The sequence below is a fragment of the Muntiacus reevesi genome, chromosome 2 (assembly GCF_963930625.1).
Source record: "Muntiacus reevesi chromosome 2, mMunRee1.1, whole genome shotgun sequence".
Taxonomy (NCBI): domain Eukaryota; kingdom Metazoa; phylum Chordata; class Mammalia; order Artiodactyla; family Cervidae; genus Muntiacus; species Muntiacus reevesi.
The window spans coordinates 104186154-104209133 of record NC_089250.1 but is presented as its reverse complement, the minus strand read 5'-3'; the positions used below and the strand labels follow the sequence as shown (position 1 = coordinate 104209133).

Sequence of the window (22980 nt, the reverse complement as noted above, 5' to 3'; positions counted from 1 at the left end):
TCAGACAAGAAACATGAATGGTTACTAAAAACCAAGAAGTAACAGAATGCTTACACACTCTTAAAGCATCTCTACAGGAGAAATTTATTACAAAAGGAAAAAGGGTAATTTAGGAGAAACTTGGCAGATGCCACATTAACCAAGAGATCAATGTTAAGAACATAGTAAGGGAAAAAACTGACATCACGTGCTTTCAGATATGACTCACTGAAAAAAACAAACAAAAAAAAAAACAGAACTTTGCTGGTGTTTCACAGGTTAAGACTCTGCCTTCCATGTTGATGAATGGCAAAATTCAACACAACGTTGTAAAGCAATTATCCTCCAATTAAAAATAAATAAATTAAAAAAAAAAAAAAAAAACGAATCTGCCTTCCAATGCAGGGAACAGAGGTTTGAGCCTGAGCCCATACGTGTACCACAATGAAGACCCAGCACAGGCAGAAACAAAAACAAAACCAACAACAACAATAAAAACCAAAACACCACTAATTCACTTCTGTGGCATTCTTGTTAAAAATGCCTAATCTGAATCTAATCATGAGCAAACATCAGTTCAGTGGCTCAGTCGTGTCCCACTCTTTCCAACCTCATGGACTGCAGTATGCCAGGCTTCCCTGTCTATCACCAGCTCCTGGAACTTACTTAAACTCACGTCCATTGAGTCGGTGATGCCATCCAACCATCTCATCCTCCGTCATCCACTTCTCCTCCCGCCTTCACTCTTTCCCAGCATCAGGATCTTTTCCAATGAGTAGTCTTTCCCATTCTATTGTTTTCCTTTATTTCTTTGTATTGATCACTGAGGAAGGCTTTCTTATCTCTCCTTGCTAGTCTTTGGAACTCTGCATTCTAATGGGTATATCTTTCCTTTTCTCCTTTGCTTTTCTCTTCTGTTCTTTTGACAGCTAATTGTAAGGCTTCCTCAAACGACCATTTTGCCTTTTTGCATTTCTTTTTCTTGGGGATGGTCTTGATCACTGCCTCCTGTACAATGTCATGAACCTCTGTCCATAGTTTTTCAGGCACTCTATCAGATGTAATCTCTTGAATCTCTTTGTCACTTCCACTGTACAGTCATAAGGGATTGATTTTGGTCATACCTAAATGGTTTAGAGGTTTTCCCTACTTTCTTCAATTTAAGTGAATTTGGCAATAAGGTGTTTGTGATCTGAGCCACAGTCAGCTCCCAGTCTGTATACAGCTTCTCCATCTTTGGCTGCAAAGAATATAATCAATCTGATTTTGGTATTGACCATCTGGTGAAGTCCATGTGTAGAGTCTTCTCTTGTGTTGTTGGAAGAGGGTGTTTGCTATGACCAATGCATTCTCTTGGCAAAACTCTATTAGCCTTTGCCCTGCTTCATTCTGTACTCCAAGTTCAAATTTGCTTGTTACTTCAGGTATTTCTTGACTTCCTACTTTCCATCCCCTATAATGAAAAGACATCTTTTTTGGGGTGTTATTTCTAGAAGGTCTTGTAGGTCTTCATAGAACTGTTCAACTTTAGCTTCTTCAGCATTACTGGTTGGGGCATAGACTTGGATTACCGTGATATTGAATGATTTGCCTTGGAAACGAATAGAGATCATTCTGTCGTTTTTGAGATTGCATCCAAGTACTGCATTTGAGCAAACATCAAATAAACCCAAATTAAGAGACATTTTAACTAAGGTATATATACTCTTTGAAAATGTCAGACTGACAAGATTAAAGAGATAGAACAACTGAATGCAATCCATAATCTAAGATTATGTACTGCATTAAGGACAGACAGTGAATTATGATCAGTAGATGGTAATAATATTGTATCAATGTTAATTTCCAATTTTGATCATGGTACTATAGCTATGCAAGAACAGGTCTTTGTTTATAGCAAATACACACTTTAGTATTTAGGGGTAAAGAGACCTCTGGTCTGAAATTACTCTCAAATAATTCATGGGGGGAAAATCTACATGAGAAGACATAAAGCAAATAAGATAAAATGTTAACATGAGTAAACTAGGTGAATGGTATATGAGAATACTTTGTACTATTCTTACAACTTTTCTGTTGTTTGAAATTATGTCAAGGTATTTTTTAAATTTTAATGAAGCTAACAAGAATGAAGTAGGAAGATGAGATGCTTTCTCATTTTGGAGTTGAGCATATTACATGGTTTGACCAACAAATACTACTGAATTTTCTTAGTTGAAAATAAAAATAGAAAATACATTGTTTAGATTGTCTTTTATTCTGGCCATGGGCAGCACATAAGTTAGTCTTGACAGACAATTTTTCAGTAGCGATTATACTGAGCAGAAGTTAGACTATCCCTTATATAAGTATGGTATGTCATGATGCACAGTATCTTAGAAAACGTGGCCCAGGTAACTCAGCTTTCTGATGGTTCCAACTTGTTTTAAGGAAGTGATCAAATATCAGAGGCTTTAAATAAACCCTGGATAGCTGGATTAAATTTCTGATGAAATGTTCTAACCTACAGTGCAGCTATTTTATACTATCCATTAAGTGAGACATAAACTAGATTTCAAGTGTGTAGAGTGACAAAAATCATTGTTTTGAAATAGCTTCCTTTTATTTTAATCTGCAAATAACATTCAGAGTTTTATAAGTTTCATCAATACCCTGACTTCAAGCCAATAATAGTACTTATACAAGTGCTTCCCCATGGCTCTATAAATACTGCTACCTCTTTTTTTCCCCTTCATTTCTTTATTTCAGTGAGCCAATAATTAAGGCACCCCTTTCTCTTCCACTCCCTGCTACCACTTGGTATAGACGTGGCAGGTCAATTTAATCTCTAAGTTTAGCCAACCACATTTAGTTTTCCAATCTGTTAATCTCCTCTAATTAAGAATTTAGGATCCAATCCAGGAAGCATTGGACAATCTCCAACAAAGGCCCCAATGGTTAATGTAGATTGGATAACTTATCTGAAACCTGAAATTTACTGTAATTTACCCAGATGACTTCGTTTTCAAATCAAAACATTTTACAAAAATGTAAAGAAAGAGAAGTAGTGTTCAAAATCACCAATGAAGAAACACACACCCACACAATGGTAGGAAGAGGGGATAAAGGAGTGCAAACAGGCAAGACAACCAAGTCCAAGATGTGATCTAAGATTACAGGCTGGATCAGGAGGAAACAGCTAAAAGGGATTTAGAAGGAGGGGAAGAACAATTGAGAAGATTTTTAAAGGGACAGTATCTTCAGAATCATTAAAAGTCTTCAGTATGATCGTTTTATTACAGGTAAGGAGAGTCAGGCTGCAATATTTATAGGTAAAATGTCACAGGACTCAGCAAAAGAAAAGAAAGAGTACTGATGCACAGTGTGTCATTCTTTCATCTTTTCTGTAGGTTTGATTTTTTTCATATAAAATTTGAAGAATTAACCAAATTTAATACATATATTATATTTATATAATTTATACAGTATATATTTATATAATATTATATATATATATCCTGATTTCCGTAGCAGTTCATTATCAATACTATCCAAGACAGACCTGATGATTTCAGAAAGTAGTCTCCCTAACATACCTAGATGCCACTATAATAATTTCAGCAGTTTAGACCTATCTGACTAAAGTTAGGCCATAAAATGCATTCATTCAATCATTCATTAAACCAACACTTATTGAGTTGGTAAGTAGAAGATATTGCTCTAAGACTGCAGAACACTAAGTTGAATGCTGCTCTAAACCTAAGAAGTTTACAATCTAGCTTAAAGGATAATAAAAGCAACTAAAAATCTAAACACATCAATATTCTATAAAGGATTTTATTTTATATTAAGTCATAACAAAAATAATCATGATGTTGAGAGCTATCATTTAACAAACATCCACTCTGTATGGGATAAATTTAGCAAAATTAAAATTATGTAATCTGCTAAACAACCCTTATGGCAGAAAGTGAAGAGGAACTAAAAAGCCTCTGGATGAACGTGAAGGAGGAGAGTGAAAAAGTTGGCTTAAAGCTCAACATTCAGAAAACTAAGATCATGGCATCTGGTCCCATCACTTCATGGGAAATAGATGGGGAAACAGAGGAAACAGTGTCAGACTTTATTTTGGGGGGCTCCAAAATCACTGCAGATGGTGACTGCAGCCATGAAATTAAAAGACACTTACTCCTTGGAAGGAAAGTGATGACCAACCTAGACAGCATATTAAAAAGCAGAGACATTACTTTGTTAACAAAGGTCCATCTAGTCAAGGCTATGGTTTTTCCAGTGGTCATGTATGCATGTGAGAGTTGGACTACAAAGAAAGCTGAGTGCTGAAAAATTGATGCTTTTGAACTATGGTGTTGGAGAAGACTCTTGAGAGTCTCTTGGACTGCAAGGAGATCCATCCAGTCCATCCTAAAGGAGATCAGTCCTGGGCATTCATTGGAAGGACTGATGCTGAATCTGAAACTCCAATACTTTGGCCACCTCATGCGAAGAGTTGACTCGGAAAAGACCCTGATGCTGGGTGGGATTGAGGGGAGGAGAAGGGAACGACAGAGGATGAGATGGCTGGATGGCATCACCGACTCGATGGACATGAGTTTGAGTAAACTCCAGGAGTTGGTGATGGACAGGGAGGCCTGGTGTGCTGTGATTCATGGGGTCACAAAGAGTTGGACACGACTGAGCAACTGAACTGAACTGAAACAACCCTGTGGATTAGTTATTGCTCCCCCTTTAAAGATAATGAAAACAGTTCTCAGAGAGTTCAATAAATTTTCCTTCAGTCAAGCACCTTCCTTTGGGTACTACTACAACCACAAAAAACCACACAGTTTAAATTTTAAAATGAAAAGTAGTCAAAAGCACTAAATACCTTACCATATCAAAATTTAAATACTCAGGGACCTCCCTGGAAGTCCAGTGGTTACATCTCCATGCTTCCAATGTAGGGAGCGCAGGTTCCATCCTTAGTAGTGGAACTACTACATCTAAGTAGGGGAATGAGATCCCAGAAGCCACGTGGCAAAAAATAAAAAAAAAGAAACTCAAGAAAATTTCAGATTTGTGTTTTCTATTATCAGAGGAGTTATATCTAAAACAACATTAGTTAAACTTATTTCAAGAAGTGGAATAAACAGTTATTAGATTTTCCCCCTTTCTAAAGTAGAATGAATACATAAGATAATAAGTATGAATAAAAATATTTTTCCAAGAAAAAAATATATTCAGATATTTAAGATATTTAAACTTTATGATAATTGAGTGAGAATGTTCTCATATGATTCTGATCCAGAAGAAATCATGCTTAAGGTACATGACTTGCAAACAACACTATAACTTATATCCTGTTTCAAGTGTTCATCCTAGTCCACATTTTTCTTTGCAGCTGAGTTTCTTTTTAATCTGCTTGTTTTTAAATGATGGATAATTGCTTTACAGTATTGTGTTGGCTTCTGCCAAACAGCAACATGAAGCAGTCATAAGTATATATATGTGCCCTCCCTTTTGAAGCTCTCACCACCTCCCTCCCCATCCCACCCCTCTAAGTTGTTACAGAACTTTCCCTGAGTCATAGGGCAAATTCCCATTGACTATATTACATATGATAATGTATGTTTCCATGTTACTCTCTCCACACATCCCACCCTCTCCTCCCCCCGACACCGTGTCTACAAGTCTATTCTGTGTTTATCTCCATTGTGCCGCTGAATTCTATAATAGAAACTAATCATCAACTGTGAGATTATTTTTCATACTGATGATATTCTAGTCTTTATTATAGAATTATTGATTCTATAAAATACATACATATAAAAAAGGGGAGTGGAGAGGGAGGTGGGAGGGGGGATCGGGATGGGGAATACGTGTAACTCTATGGCTGATTCATATCAATGTATGACAAAACCCACTGAAAAAATAAATAAATAAATAAATAAAATAAAAAAAATTTTAAAAAAGGGGGGGGGAAGAGAAATTTATTATTTTCAAGGTTTAAAGTCTTCTTTCTGATACTTCTCATTACAAAAAGCAGAAATGACATTTTTAAAAAGAAAGGCAAGGCTTGGGGGATAGAAAGAAAGTGAATATATTGGCAAAAAAGAAATACACATTTTCTTAAAGGTTCACTTAATATTTTTAGTAGGATAAATTATATTTTTAGATTTAATAATAATACCACTAATTGAGAAATTTCTATGTGTCCAGCTATCATAACCAATGTAACATGTACTAAATAATTTGCTTATGTCTATAATAATCTTATCATCCTATGTGTATTTCTGTGTATGAAATTTAAAATTAAGCAACAGACAATAATGTTTAAAATAAAGTTTTGTTACTTAAAAATAGCTAATTTCCTAAAATAAGTTTATTATTTAACATCTGGTTCTCTAAAACCATGAAAAGAACCTATGCTTTAATCAAAATCATATATCACTAAATTATAGATGTAATAGAACTATACCATCTCATCCCTTAAAATTTTTCAAGTTCAGAAAGTCCTGTTTTTAGTTCAAAAAGAAATAAAAGTTAGTGTTTAAAACTATGAAGCACAAGAACAGGTTAAAGAATGACACTATAATCTTCTTTCTCTTGAATAAGCCACTATGATGGGCAGATCTTGCCATCACATCTTTAAAAACATATTTTTATGGCACATTTTGAATACTGAAAGGCATTCCATTATTAAATTAATTACAACTGGAAGACGATTTCAGACACTAGTAAGGTTTTAACAAAAATTTAACTAACAGTTTCTATTTTGGCTCTTTTTACCTATCCGTTGAGTGATATTCTAGCCAATACATGGAGAGCTATACAGTAAAGAAGGCAGACATCAGAAAACAGTATGAATCTAGCACTATCAAAACACAAACACATTATCAGATGAGCATAAGGATTCAAGACACAAAGCATATGTTCTTTTCTGAGCTCAGAAGAATTCAACAGACTTTTTTTGTAGCCTGAATGAAATTTTCTTCAAGTCTATTTACCCTACTTGGCTTCTGTTCACTCTCATTCTGTTTGGGATCATTCCTAGAAATTACAAAATGGACATGAGTCTTGAATCACTGGGAATGTTCATGTTCCAGTGATAAATGAATGATTTGACTGTGTGTGAGCTGGCTTAGTGAGAATTCAGCCCTGAAATCAGTCTCATCATCCCTGGGCAAAATGCTATGTTACAATTTCTGGATATGCAAACCAGAAGCCCCATGTGTGCCTTTGAGCGTGTGAATAAACATTGATGAATGAGCACACATCTTTGATAGTTTTTGCCAGCACATGACATAAGGAGGAAAATAAGGACCATGTGTTGTTGAATCATAAAGCTACATTCTTAAGTTTTATATGATCACCTTATATGCTAAGATTATCTTCTTCCAATATATATATGTTTGTGGGGTTTTCTTTTGTTGTTGTTGTTTTTAAAGCTGGTATCCCTTTTGTGGATACTTTTACCACTCACTCTGAATTTTTTCCCCCGGATGGTCTGTTATATTCAGACGTCTGGGATTCCTTGCCCGGGACTATGTAAAACTATCAAAGGACGTCCCAGTGATCTAGTAGTTAGAATTCTGAGCTTCAACTGCACAGGTTAAAGGTTCAGTTCCCTTGTCAGAGAACTAAGATTTCAGATGCCATGTGGTGTGGTCAAAAAATTAAAAGCAAAAACAAAACACAAAAAAACTATCACTATGCCTCCCCCTACCCCTAATAACCATCAAGATCACTATAGGATGTCACTAAAATTTGCAGCATGTTGCTGCTATAAGTCACGGAAAGTTACTTTATAACTAGACTTAAGAAAAGTTTATCACTTTACCAATGATTTAACCAAGTGAAACAAAGTTGCAGATAATCTTGCAGAGACAAATCTTTAGTAACCCTGTTATCTTTCATTTCTAGTAGCTTAAGGAGTTTTTAAGATAAACAAGGTAACTCAATTGTATCTAATTCGGTACTTTTGAACCCTCACTAGTATATGTAACAATGTACAAATGAAAGAAATAGTTTTCAAAGGTACCAAGTAAATTTCCCTAGGGGGTGTTTTGCTCTATCTTGGAAATTTTTTTGGTTTGCTTTTTTCCCCCTCAAAGTATATACCACAATTCGTAATTTATTAATTTGTCTTTTGTTGGTTTTTTTTTTTTTTTTTTTTGCCCTCAATCTCCTTGAGGGCAAAGATCACTTTGGACTTATACACCATTGTAGCCAGCATTCAGTATGGGCTAAAAAAGTATTGACTGAATGTTAGTAATACTGTTTCTCAAGAAAGAAGACTCATTGAGCATTAACTGTGTGCCAGGCAATGATTGCACTAAATATTTCAAATATCACTGTCATGTAAATCAAGATCACATATCAAACGTGATTCATTTATGACTTGATTCTCCTTTTAAAACATGTTTCAAAAAGACTAATCAGTATAGCTACACGCCATTATCTTGTCCTTCTCTTAGTGAGACATGTCCTATTTCCCCTCATTCCATACCCCCTGCCCCCTCAACCACTTCTTCTTTTATCAGCATCATCAAGGAAGGAAGGAAACAGTGAAGAGCAGGGCTGCCAGCACGGAAGCTAGCAGGAAGATCAGTTCGTTTTCTTTTCTAAATCATTTGTAGACAATTTCCTGGTTTAATATCCCCTGATATTTCTTAGTATTTGTTCAAAATATAATACTTTGATATTTTATAACCAAATAGCTAGAAAATGCTTCTTACCAGTCAAGAAATTACAGAATGTATAAATGCAGTTCACTCTCAGGGATACCCACACTTTTTATGCTGACATGATTTTAGATTTTCAGATAAGTTGCAAAAATAATATAGAGTTCTTATATAAACTTTACCCAACCCTATCAGTGTTACTTTCTTACATAATCATGGTTCTGTTTCGACCCAATCATACTGTCCCTGTGGTCATTTAGTGATGCTGAATATGTTTTGTTTGTCCCCTCAGGTCCCCACTCCATTTTCTACACCCTCTTATAAGACACAGGAGGCTGACCAAGATATATCTCATTAGTAGGCTCCCTTTCTCCTTTTGGGTTCTGATTGGAATAAACCAATGAAAGCAGCAAGAAACTAGAGGGCAGAGTATTTATTTCCATACCCACCTCCCCATGACTTTCTTGCTGAAGAAAGATCCCATTACCATAGGCCACACAACAGAACAGTCCTGTTCTATTTAGCGACTGACTTTCTGCTCCCAAGCCCTTATTCCCTTAGGCCTAGGAGTGGCAATGTGTCTGCTGTCCTTAGCCCTAGGATGCTTTGTCATCCTTTGATTTTTCTTAATCCTGCCCTCACCCTTAAAAAAAACAAAAACCCTTTCTTAAATTCTCCCCAATATTTCCAACTAACTGTGCAATCTGATTTTCTCCAGAGATGATGACTGACAACCTAACCAAAGTGATGTTACCTTGAATTGACTTTCTCTAAGAGTATATATCCTTTTACTCCAAAACATAAAGTTATGATAATTTACATAAAGGTTTCTGCCAAGAAGTTTCAAACCATGCCACTCATAAGTACACATTCATGAAACACGGCCTGAAATCATCTCATACGTTTACCTTTCTCAAGACTCAAGCGAACAATTAAAGCGCAGCTAATAAGCTGTCATCTATAAAAATAACTCCAGTGAGTTAAGGCAGAAACGTTGCCTTCCAGTACCAGTAAGGAAGGAGTTTGTGCTGAGTACCCCAACCTCATCCCCCAGTCATCTGACACCCATTCTGGCCATGAGAGTACTTTGGACAGAAACTGTGCTTTCAGCTAGAAGAAAATGCTCTCTTTAGTCAGGAACGTGAGATCACTATTTATAATTCTAAATATTGAGTTATAACAGCATGAATACAGATTACCAATTCAAATAGACTGTTTAAAGATGAGAGGTGTGAGATGCAACAGGCAATTTTAACCCATAGATAGATTCAGGATTTAGTTAGCAGGTTCACAGTAGGATGAGACAAGCTTTCCAGTTTCCTTAGTCGGACTCTTCATTTATCCAACTACTTTCTAATAGATTATGAAGATGAAAATCAATCAGGATACTTATAGGTAGCAGCCACCCTGACCAAGAGCAAGGGACTGAAGAAATTTCAAGACTTTAGAGGCCAGAATCCAAGGAAGAAGAGTAGAACTCAGACATAAGTCCCAAAGCAAAACTGTAACCTGAATATTCCCATCACTGACCCTGGGTAGCAGCTGACTGTAAAGTCAAGTCCTTACCCATAAAACCCTAAATGGAAAGTTTTACTTATCCTCCACCCTCCCTCCCAAAATGCAGATTTAGTTTTCTTAACATCTCCTTTAGGGCTACATAATATTCTATGCTTGAACTGGTCCGGTCCGGGTGCTGCTTCCAGCTGTGCTAGGAGGTCGAGGCAAGTTGGAGGCCTCAGTTGGACAGGAGGGAGTGGCAGCATCCAGGGAACAACATGCCCACTGCCAAGCAACTAGCTGACATTGGCTGCAAGGCCTTCTTCACCTCCATGATGGTCCTCGTGTGTACGGGGGCTACTTTTGCAGTGTCTGAGCCTACCACTATTTCTAGCGGCACAGCTCCCAGCGCCAGGCTGCAGAAGAACAGAAGACCTGGGAGCCCTGTAGGATGGACGGGCTTTTTTCCTTGAGCAGAGAGGCCCAAGGCCTGCTGTGGAAAGACCTCACCTGCAATCATTTCTGAGTCCAGTGGACCAGGGCCTTAACAGCTTTTGAACTCTGCTGGGAAAAAGTGCCCATGTTTTCTCTGGTACAACCAGTTTGGAGAGACTATCGAATCAAAACAGGAATGGAAGGGTGAGGCACACTTAACAGACATTAAATAATTTGCCATTACAAAAAAAAAAATTCTATACTTGCTCAACTGTATTTTACACATATCAAGCTGAAATCTGAAAGTATCTTAGCATTTCTTCTGTGGTGCAGAGAAACAAAGCTTTCTTTGAAGAAGAACAAAAAAGTATGCCCAACAGAAAATTAAAGAAAACATTTTAAAATGTCAACATCAGAAAATCATTAGTTTTTTCTTTCTAGAGCATTTCCTTACTCTTGTACAACAACTGATAACTACAGAGGAAGTGAGCAACAATTTGGTTCTGCTTGTTGTGGCACATGAATATCAGCCACACACAGGCACTTATTTCTTTTTAAAAGTCAGAGTTCATTGCCACGATTCAAAAAAGCAATACACAGTATATTTACTTCTGAAATTTATTTCAGGTAACAGGACACCCACAGACTAACAAAATAAACAGAATTCAAGAGTATTCCCAAGGCCCAATTCTACCTCAAAGCAAAGGGAGGTAATGACTTAGGTACCAGGGTTAGACCATATTAGTTTGTCCAAGCAGTTTCCTTCCTTTATTTCAATGCCCCCATCCCACCCACCCTCAACCTGCCCCCCCCAACTGCCTCCCCACCTCACCCCCCCACACACACACACAAATCTGAGAGGCATTTATAACAGCAAGACTAAAACTATTTCTCACTTGAAGATTTTAAGACAAAATACCTGAGATGGATATACCCAATAGAGCAAGTGTGAAAAGAGAATAAGATATATATTTAGGGATTTTAATGACATTCTTCTATAATTTGGGGAGGAGAAAAAATTAAAAGGAGGCAGGTGGATCAATATGCAGAAGAAAAAGGGAGAAGGGTTTAATTTACCTTGAAAATAACCAGTATTCTATTTGTCTAAGCCCAGTGAGAATTTGTGCCAAGCAATTTCATTCATTTCACAGTGTCGAGCTCACAACTGACTGTGTGGTAAATATTCAATAAATACTTGTTGGTTGATGAAAAATGTACATGGCAATGCTGTGTAGACACAGGAAACAGAAACTTGAAGTGGTCAGACAAATTAGAAAGCAATGCAAGGTTTGGTTCTGCATGTCAATAGCATTTTCAAGGTACACAACTGAGGAAACAGATGAGGAAAAAAATGTGCCACATCCATAGTTCAAACATGTTCTTTCTCTTTGAGTGCCAACACTTTATTTGCAAAAGAAAAACTAAGATTAGTATAAGATATTTTTAATTATATATACACAATATAATTTTAAAGACTAGTCATTTTATTGCTTAATATGTCTTCTTGAATTAAACAGGTTGCCTGCTCAAGATTCTTACATTCAGAATAGCAACATACTAGCTGAAACCTTTAACACATAAGCACCTATTTACTAGACTAAAGCTAGCCTTGAACTTTTAGTAATGTATATGATTTTAAATTAACCCTGCTAAATACCAGACAAAGCTCATAACACAGACTGCTAGCTTATAACTGAATTAGGTAACTACTAAATACTCATTAGGCAAATTACTGGAAATAAAGGAAACATACTCATTCCTACAGCTTCATGAATGCCAAAATTAAAGATGATATAATGAGAATTTGGGATTAAGCAATTGTAATTTGGCTGTAAAATCTCAATGGCTTACACATTTTAAATTGAAATAAAACCTCTAAGAATCTTTTCCTTTAGAAAAATCACAGATTATAAAATAGTGTCTAATGGAAGGTCTATTAAAACTACAATGGATCATAGCTGTCAACTTTAAACAGTGTCTTTCTCCTTAAGAGCTTAAGTTTACACACTGGTGCAACACCACAAATGCAGATGCTACAAAGAGAGCTACAAAAAAGCCACAAATTTTATTCACAACACTTTGCATATAAAGTTTTCCTTCTGCAGACTTGTGTGGAGTTGAAAATAAAGGATGCTAATATGCATATTATGTAGCATATAAAAAGAGAGAAAGAAAGAGAGAGAGAAAACACTTTAGTTGAGGGAAAATTCATTTATCTACTGAAAATCTGGGAGAACTCACATCCACTGTACTCCAAATGTCCCCCTCAGTGACAGAAAAATACTATATGAAATGGAAAAAAATTAAATATGATTTAATCAATAGCTAATTACCTTTAAAACTTTGGGCTTCTTTTCCCTCTGGGGCCTCTTGTTTTCCTTTACAACCTAAAAAAAATCAAATTGCAAAATGAGCCTCCGTTTAAGAGAAAAAAAAAATTAGCTCCCACCACCCCCCCCAAATTTTTTTGGCTATTTCTCTATAAAACTACTTATCCCATCAAAAATCATCAACATGTTTGCTAGGCAGAACCTAAAGAGCTTATGTAAAATGTATACTTTAAAAGTCACTGAAAAAAAAGCCTTGCATAAAGATGAAGTAGGGAAATACCCTTTTTTCCCCTTAAAGTCTGTCTTAATTAGCCTCTGCATTCTTCACAGCGAAGCCCACGAGGTAGCCATCTTGCTTGCTTCTGCAGAGGAAGCCTCTACAGTGGAACAGTTCTGCAAACTGCTTTTTGGTATTATTATCATGGTGTTTAAAGGCAGCCCTGGCCTGCCAGCACTGTAGACGTGCTGGGCATGCCTTTTGCAAAAACAGCCCCACAAAGAGTGCAGCCAATGGCAATGCAGAGCTTAGCAACTCCAAAGTGATCTTCTCTGCCTAGCCTTCCTAGACAAAGGATCTCCTGTGCGGCTCCGCTCTCACCACAGGACACAGGCAGCCACAAGCTGCGACATGGAGTTCGCTGCAGAGGATCTGGTCGCGCCGAAATCACAGGAGGCTTCAGCAAAAACAATGCACACAAATCCCCCAGGTCTCCACCATCGGATCGATGGCGGAGTCTCCCTCATTAGTAACCTCTTGGCGGCTCCGAGGGCAGGTCTGCGCGGGGGGGCGGTTGGGGTGTGGAGGGGTGCATGGCCCTGCCTCCAACATACAGGAGATATAACTGAGCTGAGGGGGGCATTTGGGCTTGCTGAAACTCTGGAAGGTATTGTGCATTTTTACTTTATAAGGCAAGGCTAAATATTGGCGATATTTAAGGCAGGGAGGTTATGTGAGGACACTGTAGGCTCAGCTGTTGGGCTGCGTGTCTCATTCCTCGGGAACCACACCTCTCTGCAGCCGGCGCTTTGCCCAGAAACACAGCAATTTGATTTCTGTCAATAAATGTCCAATGACAAAGGCAGATTAAAAAATAATAATAAAGCCGCTTAAAAGGACAGGGACAGGATGAGGACAAGGAAAGGGGGAGGAGTTTTCAGAATACACTTGCCACTCTGAGTGGCTGGCGATTTCAAAAAGCTTTCTCTCTCTTGCTCTGGACGTTTCTGATGACCTTCATTTCCCCCAAGAAATTTGTCGCTTCCAGAAAGTGGAATCATACTTTTGGGACATAAGAAGCACCTTTGGCTCCTCTACCTTCCAAGATCTTCAACTGTCACCGAGCATCTCTCCGCAAAGCTGCCAAGCAGGTCCCCACGTGGAGCCTGTCTGTGCACGGGCTGATGATCAGACACGGCCACTTGGTTCCCAGGGACTGGGAGCTGAGCCAGAGGTGAACAAGCAGCCACCCACACTAGCACACCTGGACGCCCCCCACCTCCCATGCCCAGTGGGTGGCAGGCACTGGGAGAGCAAGACACCGCAGTTGGAACTTGCCAGACTCTGGGAATGACAGAGCCAGAGGAGGCTAGCCCCTCCCTTCAGCCCCCTGGACCAGTAATAACGGCAATAGACAAAGAACCAGGACAGCTGTTGGAGCTGGCAGGTCTCAAGGTCACTGCCAAAATTCGGTGCAGAGGCCACTCACAGGGCCATCACAGCCACCTTGACAGCTGCACAGATCTTGGGAAGACAGCGTCAGCTCCATCCTCACAGGGCCAAAGTCTCAGCAGCACATTTGGGGGATTGGCAGGAGGGCCTCTCTGGCTGCTCAGCCAAAGATGGGTTTTCCACTTGCAGTTGGATTCAGAACAGATTCCCACAACCAGAAATCAGGAACAGAGTGAGGGCCGGAAAGCCTGTATTTCATCACCCTTGATTCCTAGCCTTTCGGTTTGCCACAAAAGCACGCTTTTCTTGTTGGAATGGGAAATCCAACGTGCATTGTTTTCCCGCTCTCAACTACCTCTCCTCCACCCATCCACCCTCAAAAATTTTAACAAATGTAAGCAGCAAGCAAAGCCAGTGGATTGTAACCTAACCACGTTCACCACGGCAACTTCAAGCACACTGAGCCCACACTAAAAAGCTCTCAGTGGGGAATGAAGCAAACATGAAACGGGTCAAAAACAGGACCAAATACAACAGGATTTGAAAATGGGTGCAAAACCTTTTAGCCCTATGTTTCTTTCTCTTTGGAGGCTTGTGTGTGTGTGGTAAAATATAGAAAACAAAAAAATTTACATTTTTACCATTTTAAAGTGTATAATTTAGTATCATTAAGTATATTCACAATATTATGCAAGTATCACCACTTTCCATTTCCAGAACTGTTTCATCACCCCAAGCAGACACTCTGTACACTTGAAGTTACTCCCCACTCCCTAACTTCTGTTAACTTTCTGTTCTACTTTCTCTCTATACATTTGCCTGCTCTAGGTACCTCAAATAAGTAGTATCAAGCAATATTTGTTCTGTTGTGAATAACAATGGGTATGCAAGTGTCTGTCTGAGTCCCTGCTCTCAATTTTTTTGAGTATATACCTAGGAGTAGAAATAGTGAATCATATGAAAATTTTGATTAAGTTTTGGGTGAGGAAACACCAAACCATTTTCTGCAGCCAAGCCACTTTATTTTTCTTTGTTTGTTTTGCCATGTTACACTCCCATCAACAATACATGCAAGGATAGCCCTACATTTCTTAAAGTGTTTTCCATTTCAATTAAAGATTATGTCTCTCCCCATGAATACCTGGATAAAAAATTTTAAAAGCATGAACATTTTCCCAGGTTGATTGCTCACTGTTTAGTAAAGTGGCCATGATATATATATATATATATATATATATATATATTTTTTTTTTTTTTTCCCCTCACTATATGGCTTATGGGATCTTAGTTCCCTGACCAGGGATTGAACCTGGGCAGTGAAAACAGAGTCCTAACCACTATATTACCAGGAAATTCCCATAATTATATATTTTAAATAATTTCATTACCTGTGTGATCCATTATGTTTGCCTCAAAATAAAATAAAATCAGGATCATGGTGTTAGGTCTACTAAATATCCACACTGGTGAGAAGTTCATTTTTTTTTTAAAGCCCCATGGGCAGGCGTTTTCACTGTATGGGATACTCATGAAACTGCATAATATTGCACTTGGTAACTTAAGCAAAACAAACATCAAAAGTCTATGTGCAGTGTTCTGTAAAATGAATTAATAAATAAAGCCAAAGTTCGTCCCAGCTAATGAGAGTTAATGGAAGTGATCACAGCTAGCATTAACTCTAAATATCCAACCGATACTACACCATGAAAATCTGTACTTGCTTGAATACAGAATACATTGGTAGCCTCTATTGGTTGTGACCATCTGTTCTAAATCCTACACTTAGCAATTTATCTGTCTCAGCTCAAGGCTTAGGTGATAGTGAGCTTTGATGGAGAAAATAATCAGAAATTACTAGCAGAGAAAGTGGAGGTCAAGAGAGCCATTTCCACTCTCTTATTATTCAGAGCAAAATGCATACAACTAGATTTTATTGAATGATAAATTTAGAAACTAAGAAACATGATGTTGTAGTCCTCCTTACTCAGAACTTATTTTTGTTACTTAAGTCTATTTGTTTATTCCAACCTAATCCTAACCACAAGGAACTCATTGCATGAGTAGATATTTAATTTTGTAATTAACTCGAGTGTACTAGGTTCTTTCAAATATTACAAAAGAGTTCTATCTCTTTTCTCTTAAAAAAATCACATAATTGGGACTTCCCTTGTGGTCCAGTGGAAAAAACTCTGTGCTCTCAATGCCAGGTACCTGGATTCAATCTCTGGTCTGGGAACTAGATCCTGTATGCTGCAACTGAGACCCTGAGTAGCCAAATAATAAATATTTAAACCCCTGTCCCCCACCCCTCCAAAAATCACATGATCACAGAGATTAAAAAAAAGAATAACAGGGACTCTCACGGTGGTCCAGTGGTTAAGAATCTGCCTTGCAGGCTAACAAACACATGAAAAGATGCTCAACATCACTCATTATCAGAGAAATGCAAATCAAAACTTCAATGAGGTACCATTACACGCCAGTCAGAATGGCTGCTATCCAAAAGTCTACAAGCAATAAGTGCTGCAGAGGGTGTGGAGAAAAGGGAACTCTCTTACACTGTTGGTGGCAATGCAAACTAGTACAGCCACTATGGAGAACAGTGTGGAGATTCCTTAAAAAACCGGAAATAGAACTGCCATATGACCCAGCAATCCCACTCCTGGGCATACACACTGAGGAAACCAGATCTGAAAGAGACACGTGTACCCCAATGTTCATCACAGCCAGCACTGTTTATAATAGCCAGGACATGGAAGCAACCTAGATGTCCATCAGCAGATGAATGGATAAGGAAGCTGTGGTACATATACACCATGGAATATTACTCAGCTGTTAAAAATAATTCATTTGAATCAGTTCTAATGAGATGGATGAAACTGGAGCCCATTATACAGAGTGAAGTAAGCCAGAAAGATAAAGACCAATACAGTATACAAATGCATATATATGGAATTTAAAAAGATGGTAACAATAACTCTATATGCAAAACAGAAAAAGAGACACAGATGTACAGAATAGACTTTTAGACTCTGTGGGAGAAGGCGAGGGTGGGATGTTCTGAGAGAATAGTATTGAAACAAGTATACTATCAAGGGTGAAAGAGATCACCAGCCCAGGTTGGATGCATGAGACACGTGCTCAGGGCTGGTGCACTGGGAAGACCCAGAGGGAAGGGATGGGGAGGGAGGTGGGAGGGGGGATCGGGGTGGGGAACACATGTAAATCCATGGCTGATTCATGTCAATGTATGGCAAAAACCACTACAATATTGTAAAGTAATTAGCCTCCAACTAATAAAAATAAATGGAAAAAACAAAAAAAAAGAATCTGCCTTGCAATGCAGGGGACGCAGGTTCCCACATGCCAGGGGGGAACTAAGCCTGCACACCACAACTAAAGACTCCATACACGCCTCAGTGAAGACCACATGTACAGCAACTAGGACTCAGCACAGCCAAATAAATAAGTAAACAAAATCAGAGAAAATTTAGGTCATAGATAAATCTAAGAGGTGAGACACAGAAAAGTGAAATTACCTAACTCAGGTTACATAGCAGGTTAGAATTTGAGCCTGAATCTAACCATCTTACACACAGCTCTCTCTATAACTTCTCATTTTTAGTACTCAACAATAGACCTTTATAAATATCTCAAAATAACCTTAAAGGAACTGTCTTCAAAACCATACCCTTCAGGACAAGAATATTGAATCATTATGTTGTACACCTGAAACCAATACTCTAAATAAACTATCTTTTAAATAATAAATATTTAAATAAACTTTTTTTTTTTTTAAAGAACCCTCACATGCATCATTTCTAGCATAGAACAGCAGCTCAAGAAAGTATTTTAGGGGCTTCCCTGGTAGCCTCAGTGGTAAAGAATCCTCCCACCAATGCAGGAGACATGGGTTCAATCCCTAGTCCGGGAGGATCCCACATGCCACGGAGCACCTAAGCCCATGTGCCACAACTACTGAGCTTGTGCTCCAGAGCCCGGGTGCTCCAAGTACTGAAGCCCCTGTGCCCTACAGCCCCTGCTCCACAACAGAAGTCACTTCAATGAGAAGCCTGTGCATGGCAAGTAGAGAAAAGCCCACGCAGCAATGAAGACCCACCGTAGCCAAACAAATAAATTAAATACTTTAAAAAAATTTTAATTAGTATTTTAAATTAACATTACATCAGATGTACTTTTTAAAAATGTATTCTGTGCCCTCAGAGATAAATCTATGAATAATTTCAAAATCCTACTTCTATTTCTAAACATAAGCAATTCTGTACCCACAAGAAACTAGACATACGAATACTGCATAGGAGGAGTCTTCTAAATTAATCTCAAGAGTTATTCACTATTCCTCAACATTGACACCTCTGCAGCACAAAATCCTTCTAATATAAGCCATTGTCTCATCTCCCATGAAATCATCTTATATTTCTTTTCTTATGTACTGTTGGAGACTCATGGCTTTTCCAGCGAAACCTTGGTAAGATATTCCAAGTACCATCTTCTGTAAATTTTCAATCAACAAGAATAAAAAAAGAGCAGCTCATACTTTAACAATGCTAATGGAGATCTTAAAATCAGTTTGATTTTACTTCATGTGTGCTATAAGGACCTGAACAGCTAACACTGGAGATCTTCCTGGATTACTGAGTCAATCTCCTGGTGCAGTCTTCCTCCGTGCTTTCCTCCCCCAGTTCCTTCTCTGAGGCTTTATCGACAGTAGTCCTTTTCTTCTCTAAGGGGCCAGGTCTGCCTAATATCCAACCCCGTTCCCTCTAGCAGTCCTGCTTAGTGCTGGTAAAAATAACTGCTCTTCAATAGCTAGAACTAAGGAACAAGTGAACAAAAAATGATCTTCTGCAGTTGCCAAGCGAGGGCAGTTGACAATGAGGTGAACTATAACGCCCGAGATTAAATGGGGCTGAAATATCACCTCGCCCCAATTTCTTCTCAACAATTCTTCATACTAACTTAAAACTGACAATCCTACTCCCTCTATTACAGTGCAGATCCATAATTTGAACAGAGAAATCCAGTAACATCTTTTTTCTGTCATATTCTTTTTTTGTCAAAATCAAATCACAAAGGATGCTGTGATTTAGAAAAAAAAATTTCCCGCTTTGTGAATGATATGTTGAAGTTCCCTTCTTATTATTGCTAGTCTGTCCTATGTTTTATAATTAATATTATTTAATTGCTTGTTTTTTGCAGTGTATCTGTAGGCCAGGTGGTATATGAATAGAGTAATGCTTTCCATCCACTCATTCCTCTTAGCCTGTGTTTCAATGTCCCAAAGTTTCATTAACAGAACAGGGAAGCTGCCCTGAACTGAACTCAACACTCTGGAAATCTTTTTTGTTTCTTTGTTTTTAAAGGAAGTTCTGTACCTTTGGGCTCCTTCTCTACATCATGTAAGAAAGCTGAAAGTTGACTCTAGAGAGCATTGTACCCTCAGTTTTTGATCTAACAGCAAAATCTTAAAAATATTTTGTTTCACTGAGAAGCCCAAAGCATTTATGCACATACAACTTGTTTTTTAAAAAGTCAGACCTAGGTGTCTCCTAAATTTAGGAAAATCAAGATCATTTGGTAATTCATGTTTTTACAATGAAATTCCCCTATTTAGTAACCAAAAATCCTTAAAATAATAGTGTTGTTTTTAAAACAGCTGTTGGGCACTCTCAATATGTAGATATGTTCTGGGCTTGCCCTCCAACCCCTCAGAATGTACCATCTCAGGAGAGACCTAAACAGATAATTATAAAGTAGTAGAGTATGGAAATAGAAGTAATATAGAATGGAGATGAGGGCTTCCATGGTAGCTCAGATGGTAAAGCGTCTGCCTACAATGTGGGAGACCCAGGTTCGATCCCTGGGTCGGGAAGATCCCCTGGAGAAGGAAATGGCAATCCACTCCAGTACTCTTGCCTGGAAAATCCCATGGACTGAGGATCCTGATGGGCTACAGTCCATGGGGTTGCAAAAGAGACAGAGTCGGACACAACCAAGCTAATAGATGACAAGAGCAAAAACAACGAACTTTCACTTTCACAGAATGAATATAAGCCCAGAAAGCTATACAAGACTAGAGAAGTCTCCCCAGAGGAAGTGACATTTATTTCCACTGAGACCAAAGGATAGGTTAGAAGTTGGTTAAATATAGAAGGAGAGAAGAAAGGTGTGTGTCCCAGATGAAGGTAACATGTTCAAGGACACTGGGAGTACTGTGGCTATTGACAGTCACACTATGGTGAGAAATGTATGTAAATAGACACACTACTAGTTGGGCATTGATGTTGTTCAGTTGCTCAATCATGTCCGACTCTCCCGTACAATGATACGAACCTCCATCCAAAGTTCTTTAGGCACTCTGTTTATCAGATCTAAATCCCTTGAATCTATTTGTCACATCTGTATAATCGTTAAGGGATTTGATTTAGGTCATACCTGAATGGCCTAGTGGTTTCCCTATGTTCTTCAATTTAAGTCTGAATTTAGCAATAAGGAGTTCCTGATCTGAGCCTCCCAGTCTTGATTTTGCTGACTGTTTAGAGCTTCTACATCTTTGGCTGGTCATTAAGCATGCATATGAAGAGATATGATCAACCTTTAATTCTATACCATTCAGGTTTGAAATGTTTCTATTTCAACCTTCAACTTTCCATTATTGGTCCCTTCAAAAGCCAACAATGATACTCCTGTTAAGTCGTTCATCACAAATAGCTACCTTTTCAAGAGAACTAAGGGCTTCTCAGGTGGCTCAGTGATAAAAGAATACCCCTGTCAATTCAGGAGACATGGGTTCAAGCCCTAGGTTGGGAAGATCCCTGGAGGAGGAAGTGGCAACCCACTCCTGTATTTGCCTGGAAAATTCTGTGGATAGAGGACCCTGATGGGCTATAGTTCAAGGGGTTACAAAGAGGTGGACACAACTGAATGACTGAGCATGCGTAAGAAACGACTGGTTTACCCCAGACCTGAAACCCTTGTATTTTACCTGTTTAAAATTCCCACATATAACTAAGTCTCCTAATCAAAGAAAAGCAATATTTGAAAATAAATGTATGTAGGTTTTTGTTGAGATGAGGCCAGTTACTCCAGAAGAGTTAATGTCTTTAGTCTTTTAGCTAATTGACTAGAGTCCCACACAATATGTGGAGAAGAAAGATTTGTCTGCCTAGAAATGTCTCTCTTTAACCGGTTGTACTAGACAGATGCTTCTGATGGTTGGAGAAAGGGAAGTCCTTGCTTTGTTCATTCCAGAAATAGAAAAGAGAACACCAACTATATTAGAGGCACTGCTTAACACCTGTGGAATCTCTAATTCAATGAATAACTTTTCCATTGAACTTAACTCAGGTAGAGAGAAAACACAGAAAATTTTCCATGGAGCCCATAATATCTACAATTATAGAATGCCTAAAATTAATCTTTTTCTGAAGTTTGTTTGACTGATAGCCGAATACTTATTCATTGGGCACATCAGTTCTTGTTTAAAATAAATGATTCACAATATTCTTAATAGAGACATTTCTTCTAACTTGCGAGTACCATTTCACTATCTGAGGGGATACTTTTGAGCTTTTGCAATGTAAACCTTTAGGAATACCTTGTGGAATTAGAAGGAGACATATTTGTCATAACAGGAAAACAAAAAGGTTATTTTTCACTATAGTGCACCTTAGATAACAGATATGGAGCACAAACTTCTACCTGTGTTAACTGTGCAAGTTTAAATGAAAAACTTGCCTATGATTATCAGGAATGTTTTAACCTAACTGATTATAATGGCGTTTCCATAGATACTCTTAATGACCAGTTGAGAAAATGCAATTTCTCCCAAATCTGTTTAATTTACCTGATTTCAAAATACTTATTCAAAAGGCACAGTAGCTCTTGTTGTTTAAAATAAATGGTCCTTGATGTTTTTACTAGATATTTATAAGCTGTGAATTGATATTTTCCTTGCTGATAACAATTCTTTCATGCACATCACTTGAGAGTAAGTCAAATTACATTCACTGATGCTGTGATTGTTTCCAACTTTATGAAATATATACCCATATTTTTATAGGGCTACTTTTGCTAATAATCATAATGAAGCCTTAGTGACTTGGTGGGGGGGATGACCAGTATACCTAACAATTCCCTAATCATAACTATGCATGTGATGAAAGAAATTATTTAGATTTTTTTTTGAAACAAAAGTATTCTTTCCTCCAGGCCCCCTGTTCACCTTAAGATGCTATATTACACATAAAATATAATTTATTTTATATAATATAATAAAATACAATAATAAAACATTTTAAAAATATAATATATTTTACACATATTGTTAAAATATGATATTATACAAGATCAGTATGTCCCTGTTGTTGTTTGGTTGCTCAGCTGTGTC

General features: G+C 37.9%; 1 protein-coding gene and 1 non-coding gene across 4 annotated transcripts in view; both read right to left on the bottom strand.

Annotated features, from left to right (window-relative positions):
• Positions 1 to 22980, bottom strand: part of TET1 (tet methylcytosine dioxygenase 1) — a 136249-nt gene that overhangs the window by 80063 nt on the left and 33206 nt on the right. The window contains exons 1-2 of one of the 3 annotated variants that reach the window (XM_065922464.1): positions 13500 to 13523; positions 12905 to 12958 (exon numbers count right to left, since the gene is read on the bottom strand). Coding sequence is in view for 1 of the 3 variants with exons in the window: in XM_065922462.1 (XP_065778534.1) it covers positions 12905 to 12958 (54 nt within the window). In the remaining 2 variants the exon portion in view is untranslated. Of the gene's footprint in view, positions 1 to 12904; positions 12959 to 13181; positions 13252 to 13499; positions 13524 to 22980 lie in introns of those variants that run through there. The other 2 variants (XM_065922463.1, XM_065922462.1) reach the window with 2 other exon arrangements.
• LOC136162251 (small nucleolar RNA SNORA36 family) lies at positions 19794 to 19927 on the bottom strand. The gene has a single exon (XR_010662060.1). It is a non-coding gene; the product is annotated as a small nucleolar RNA SNORA36 family (small nucleolar RNA).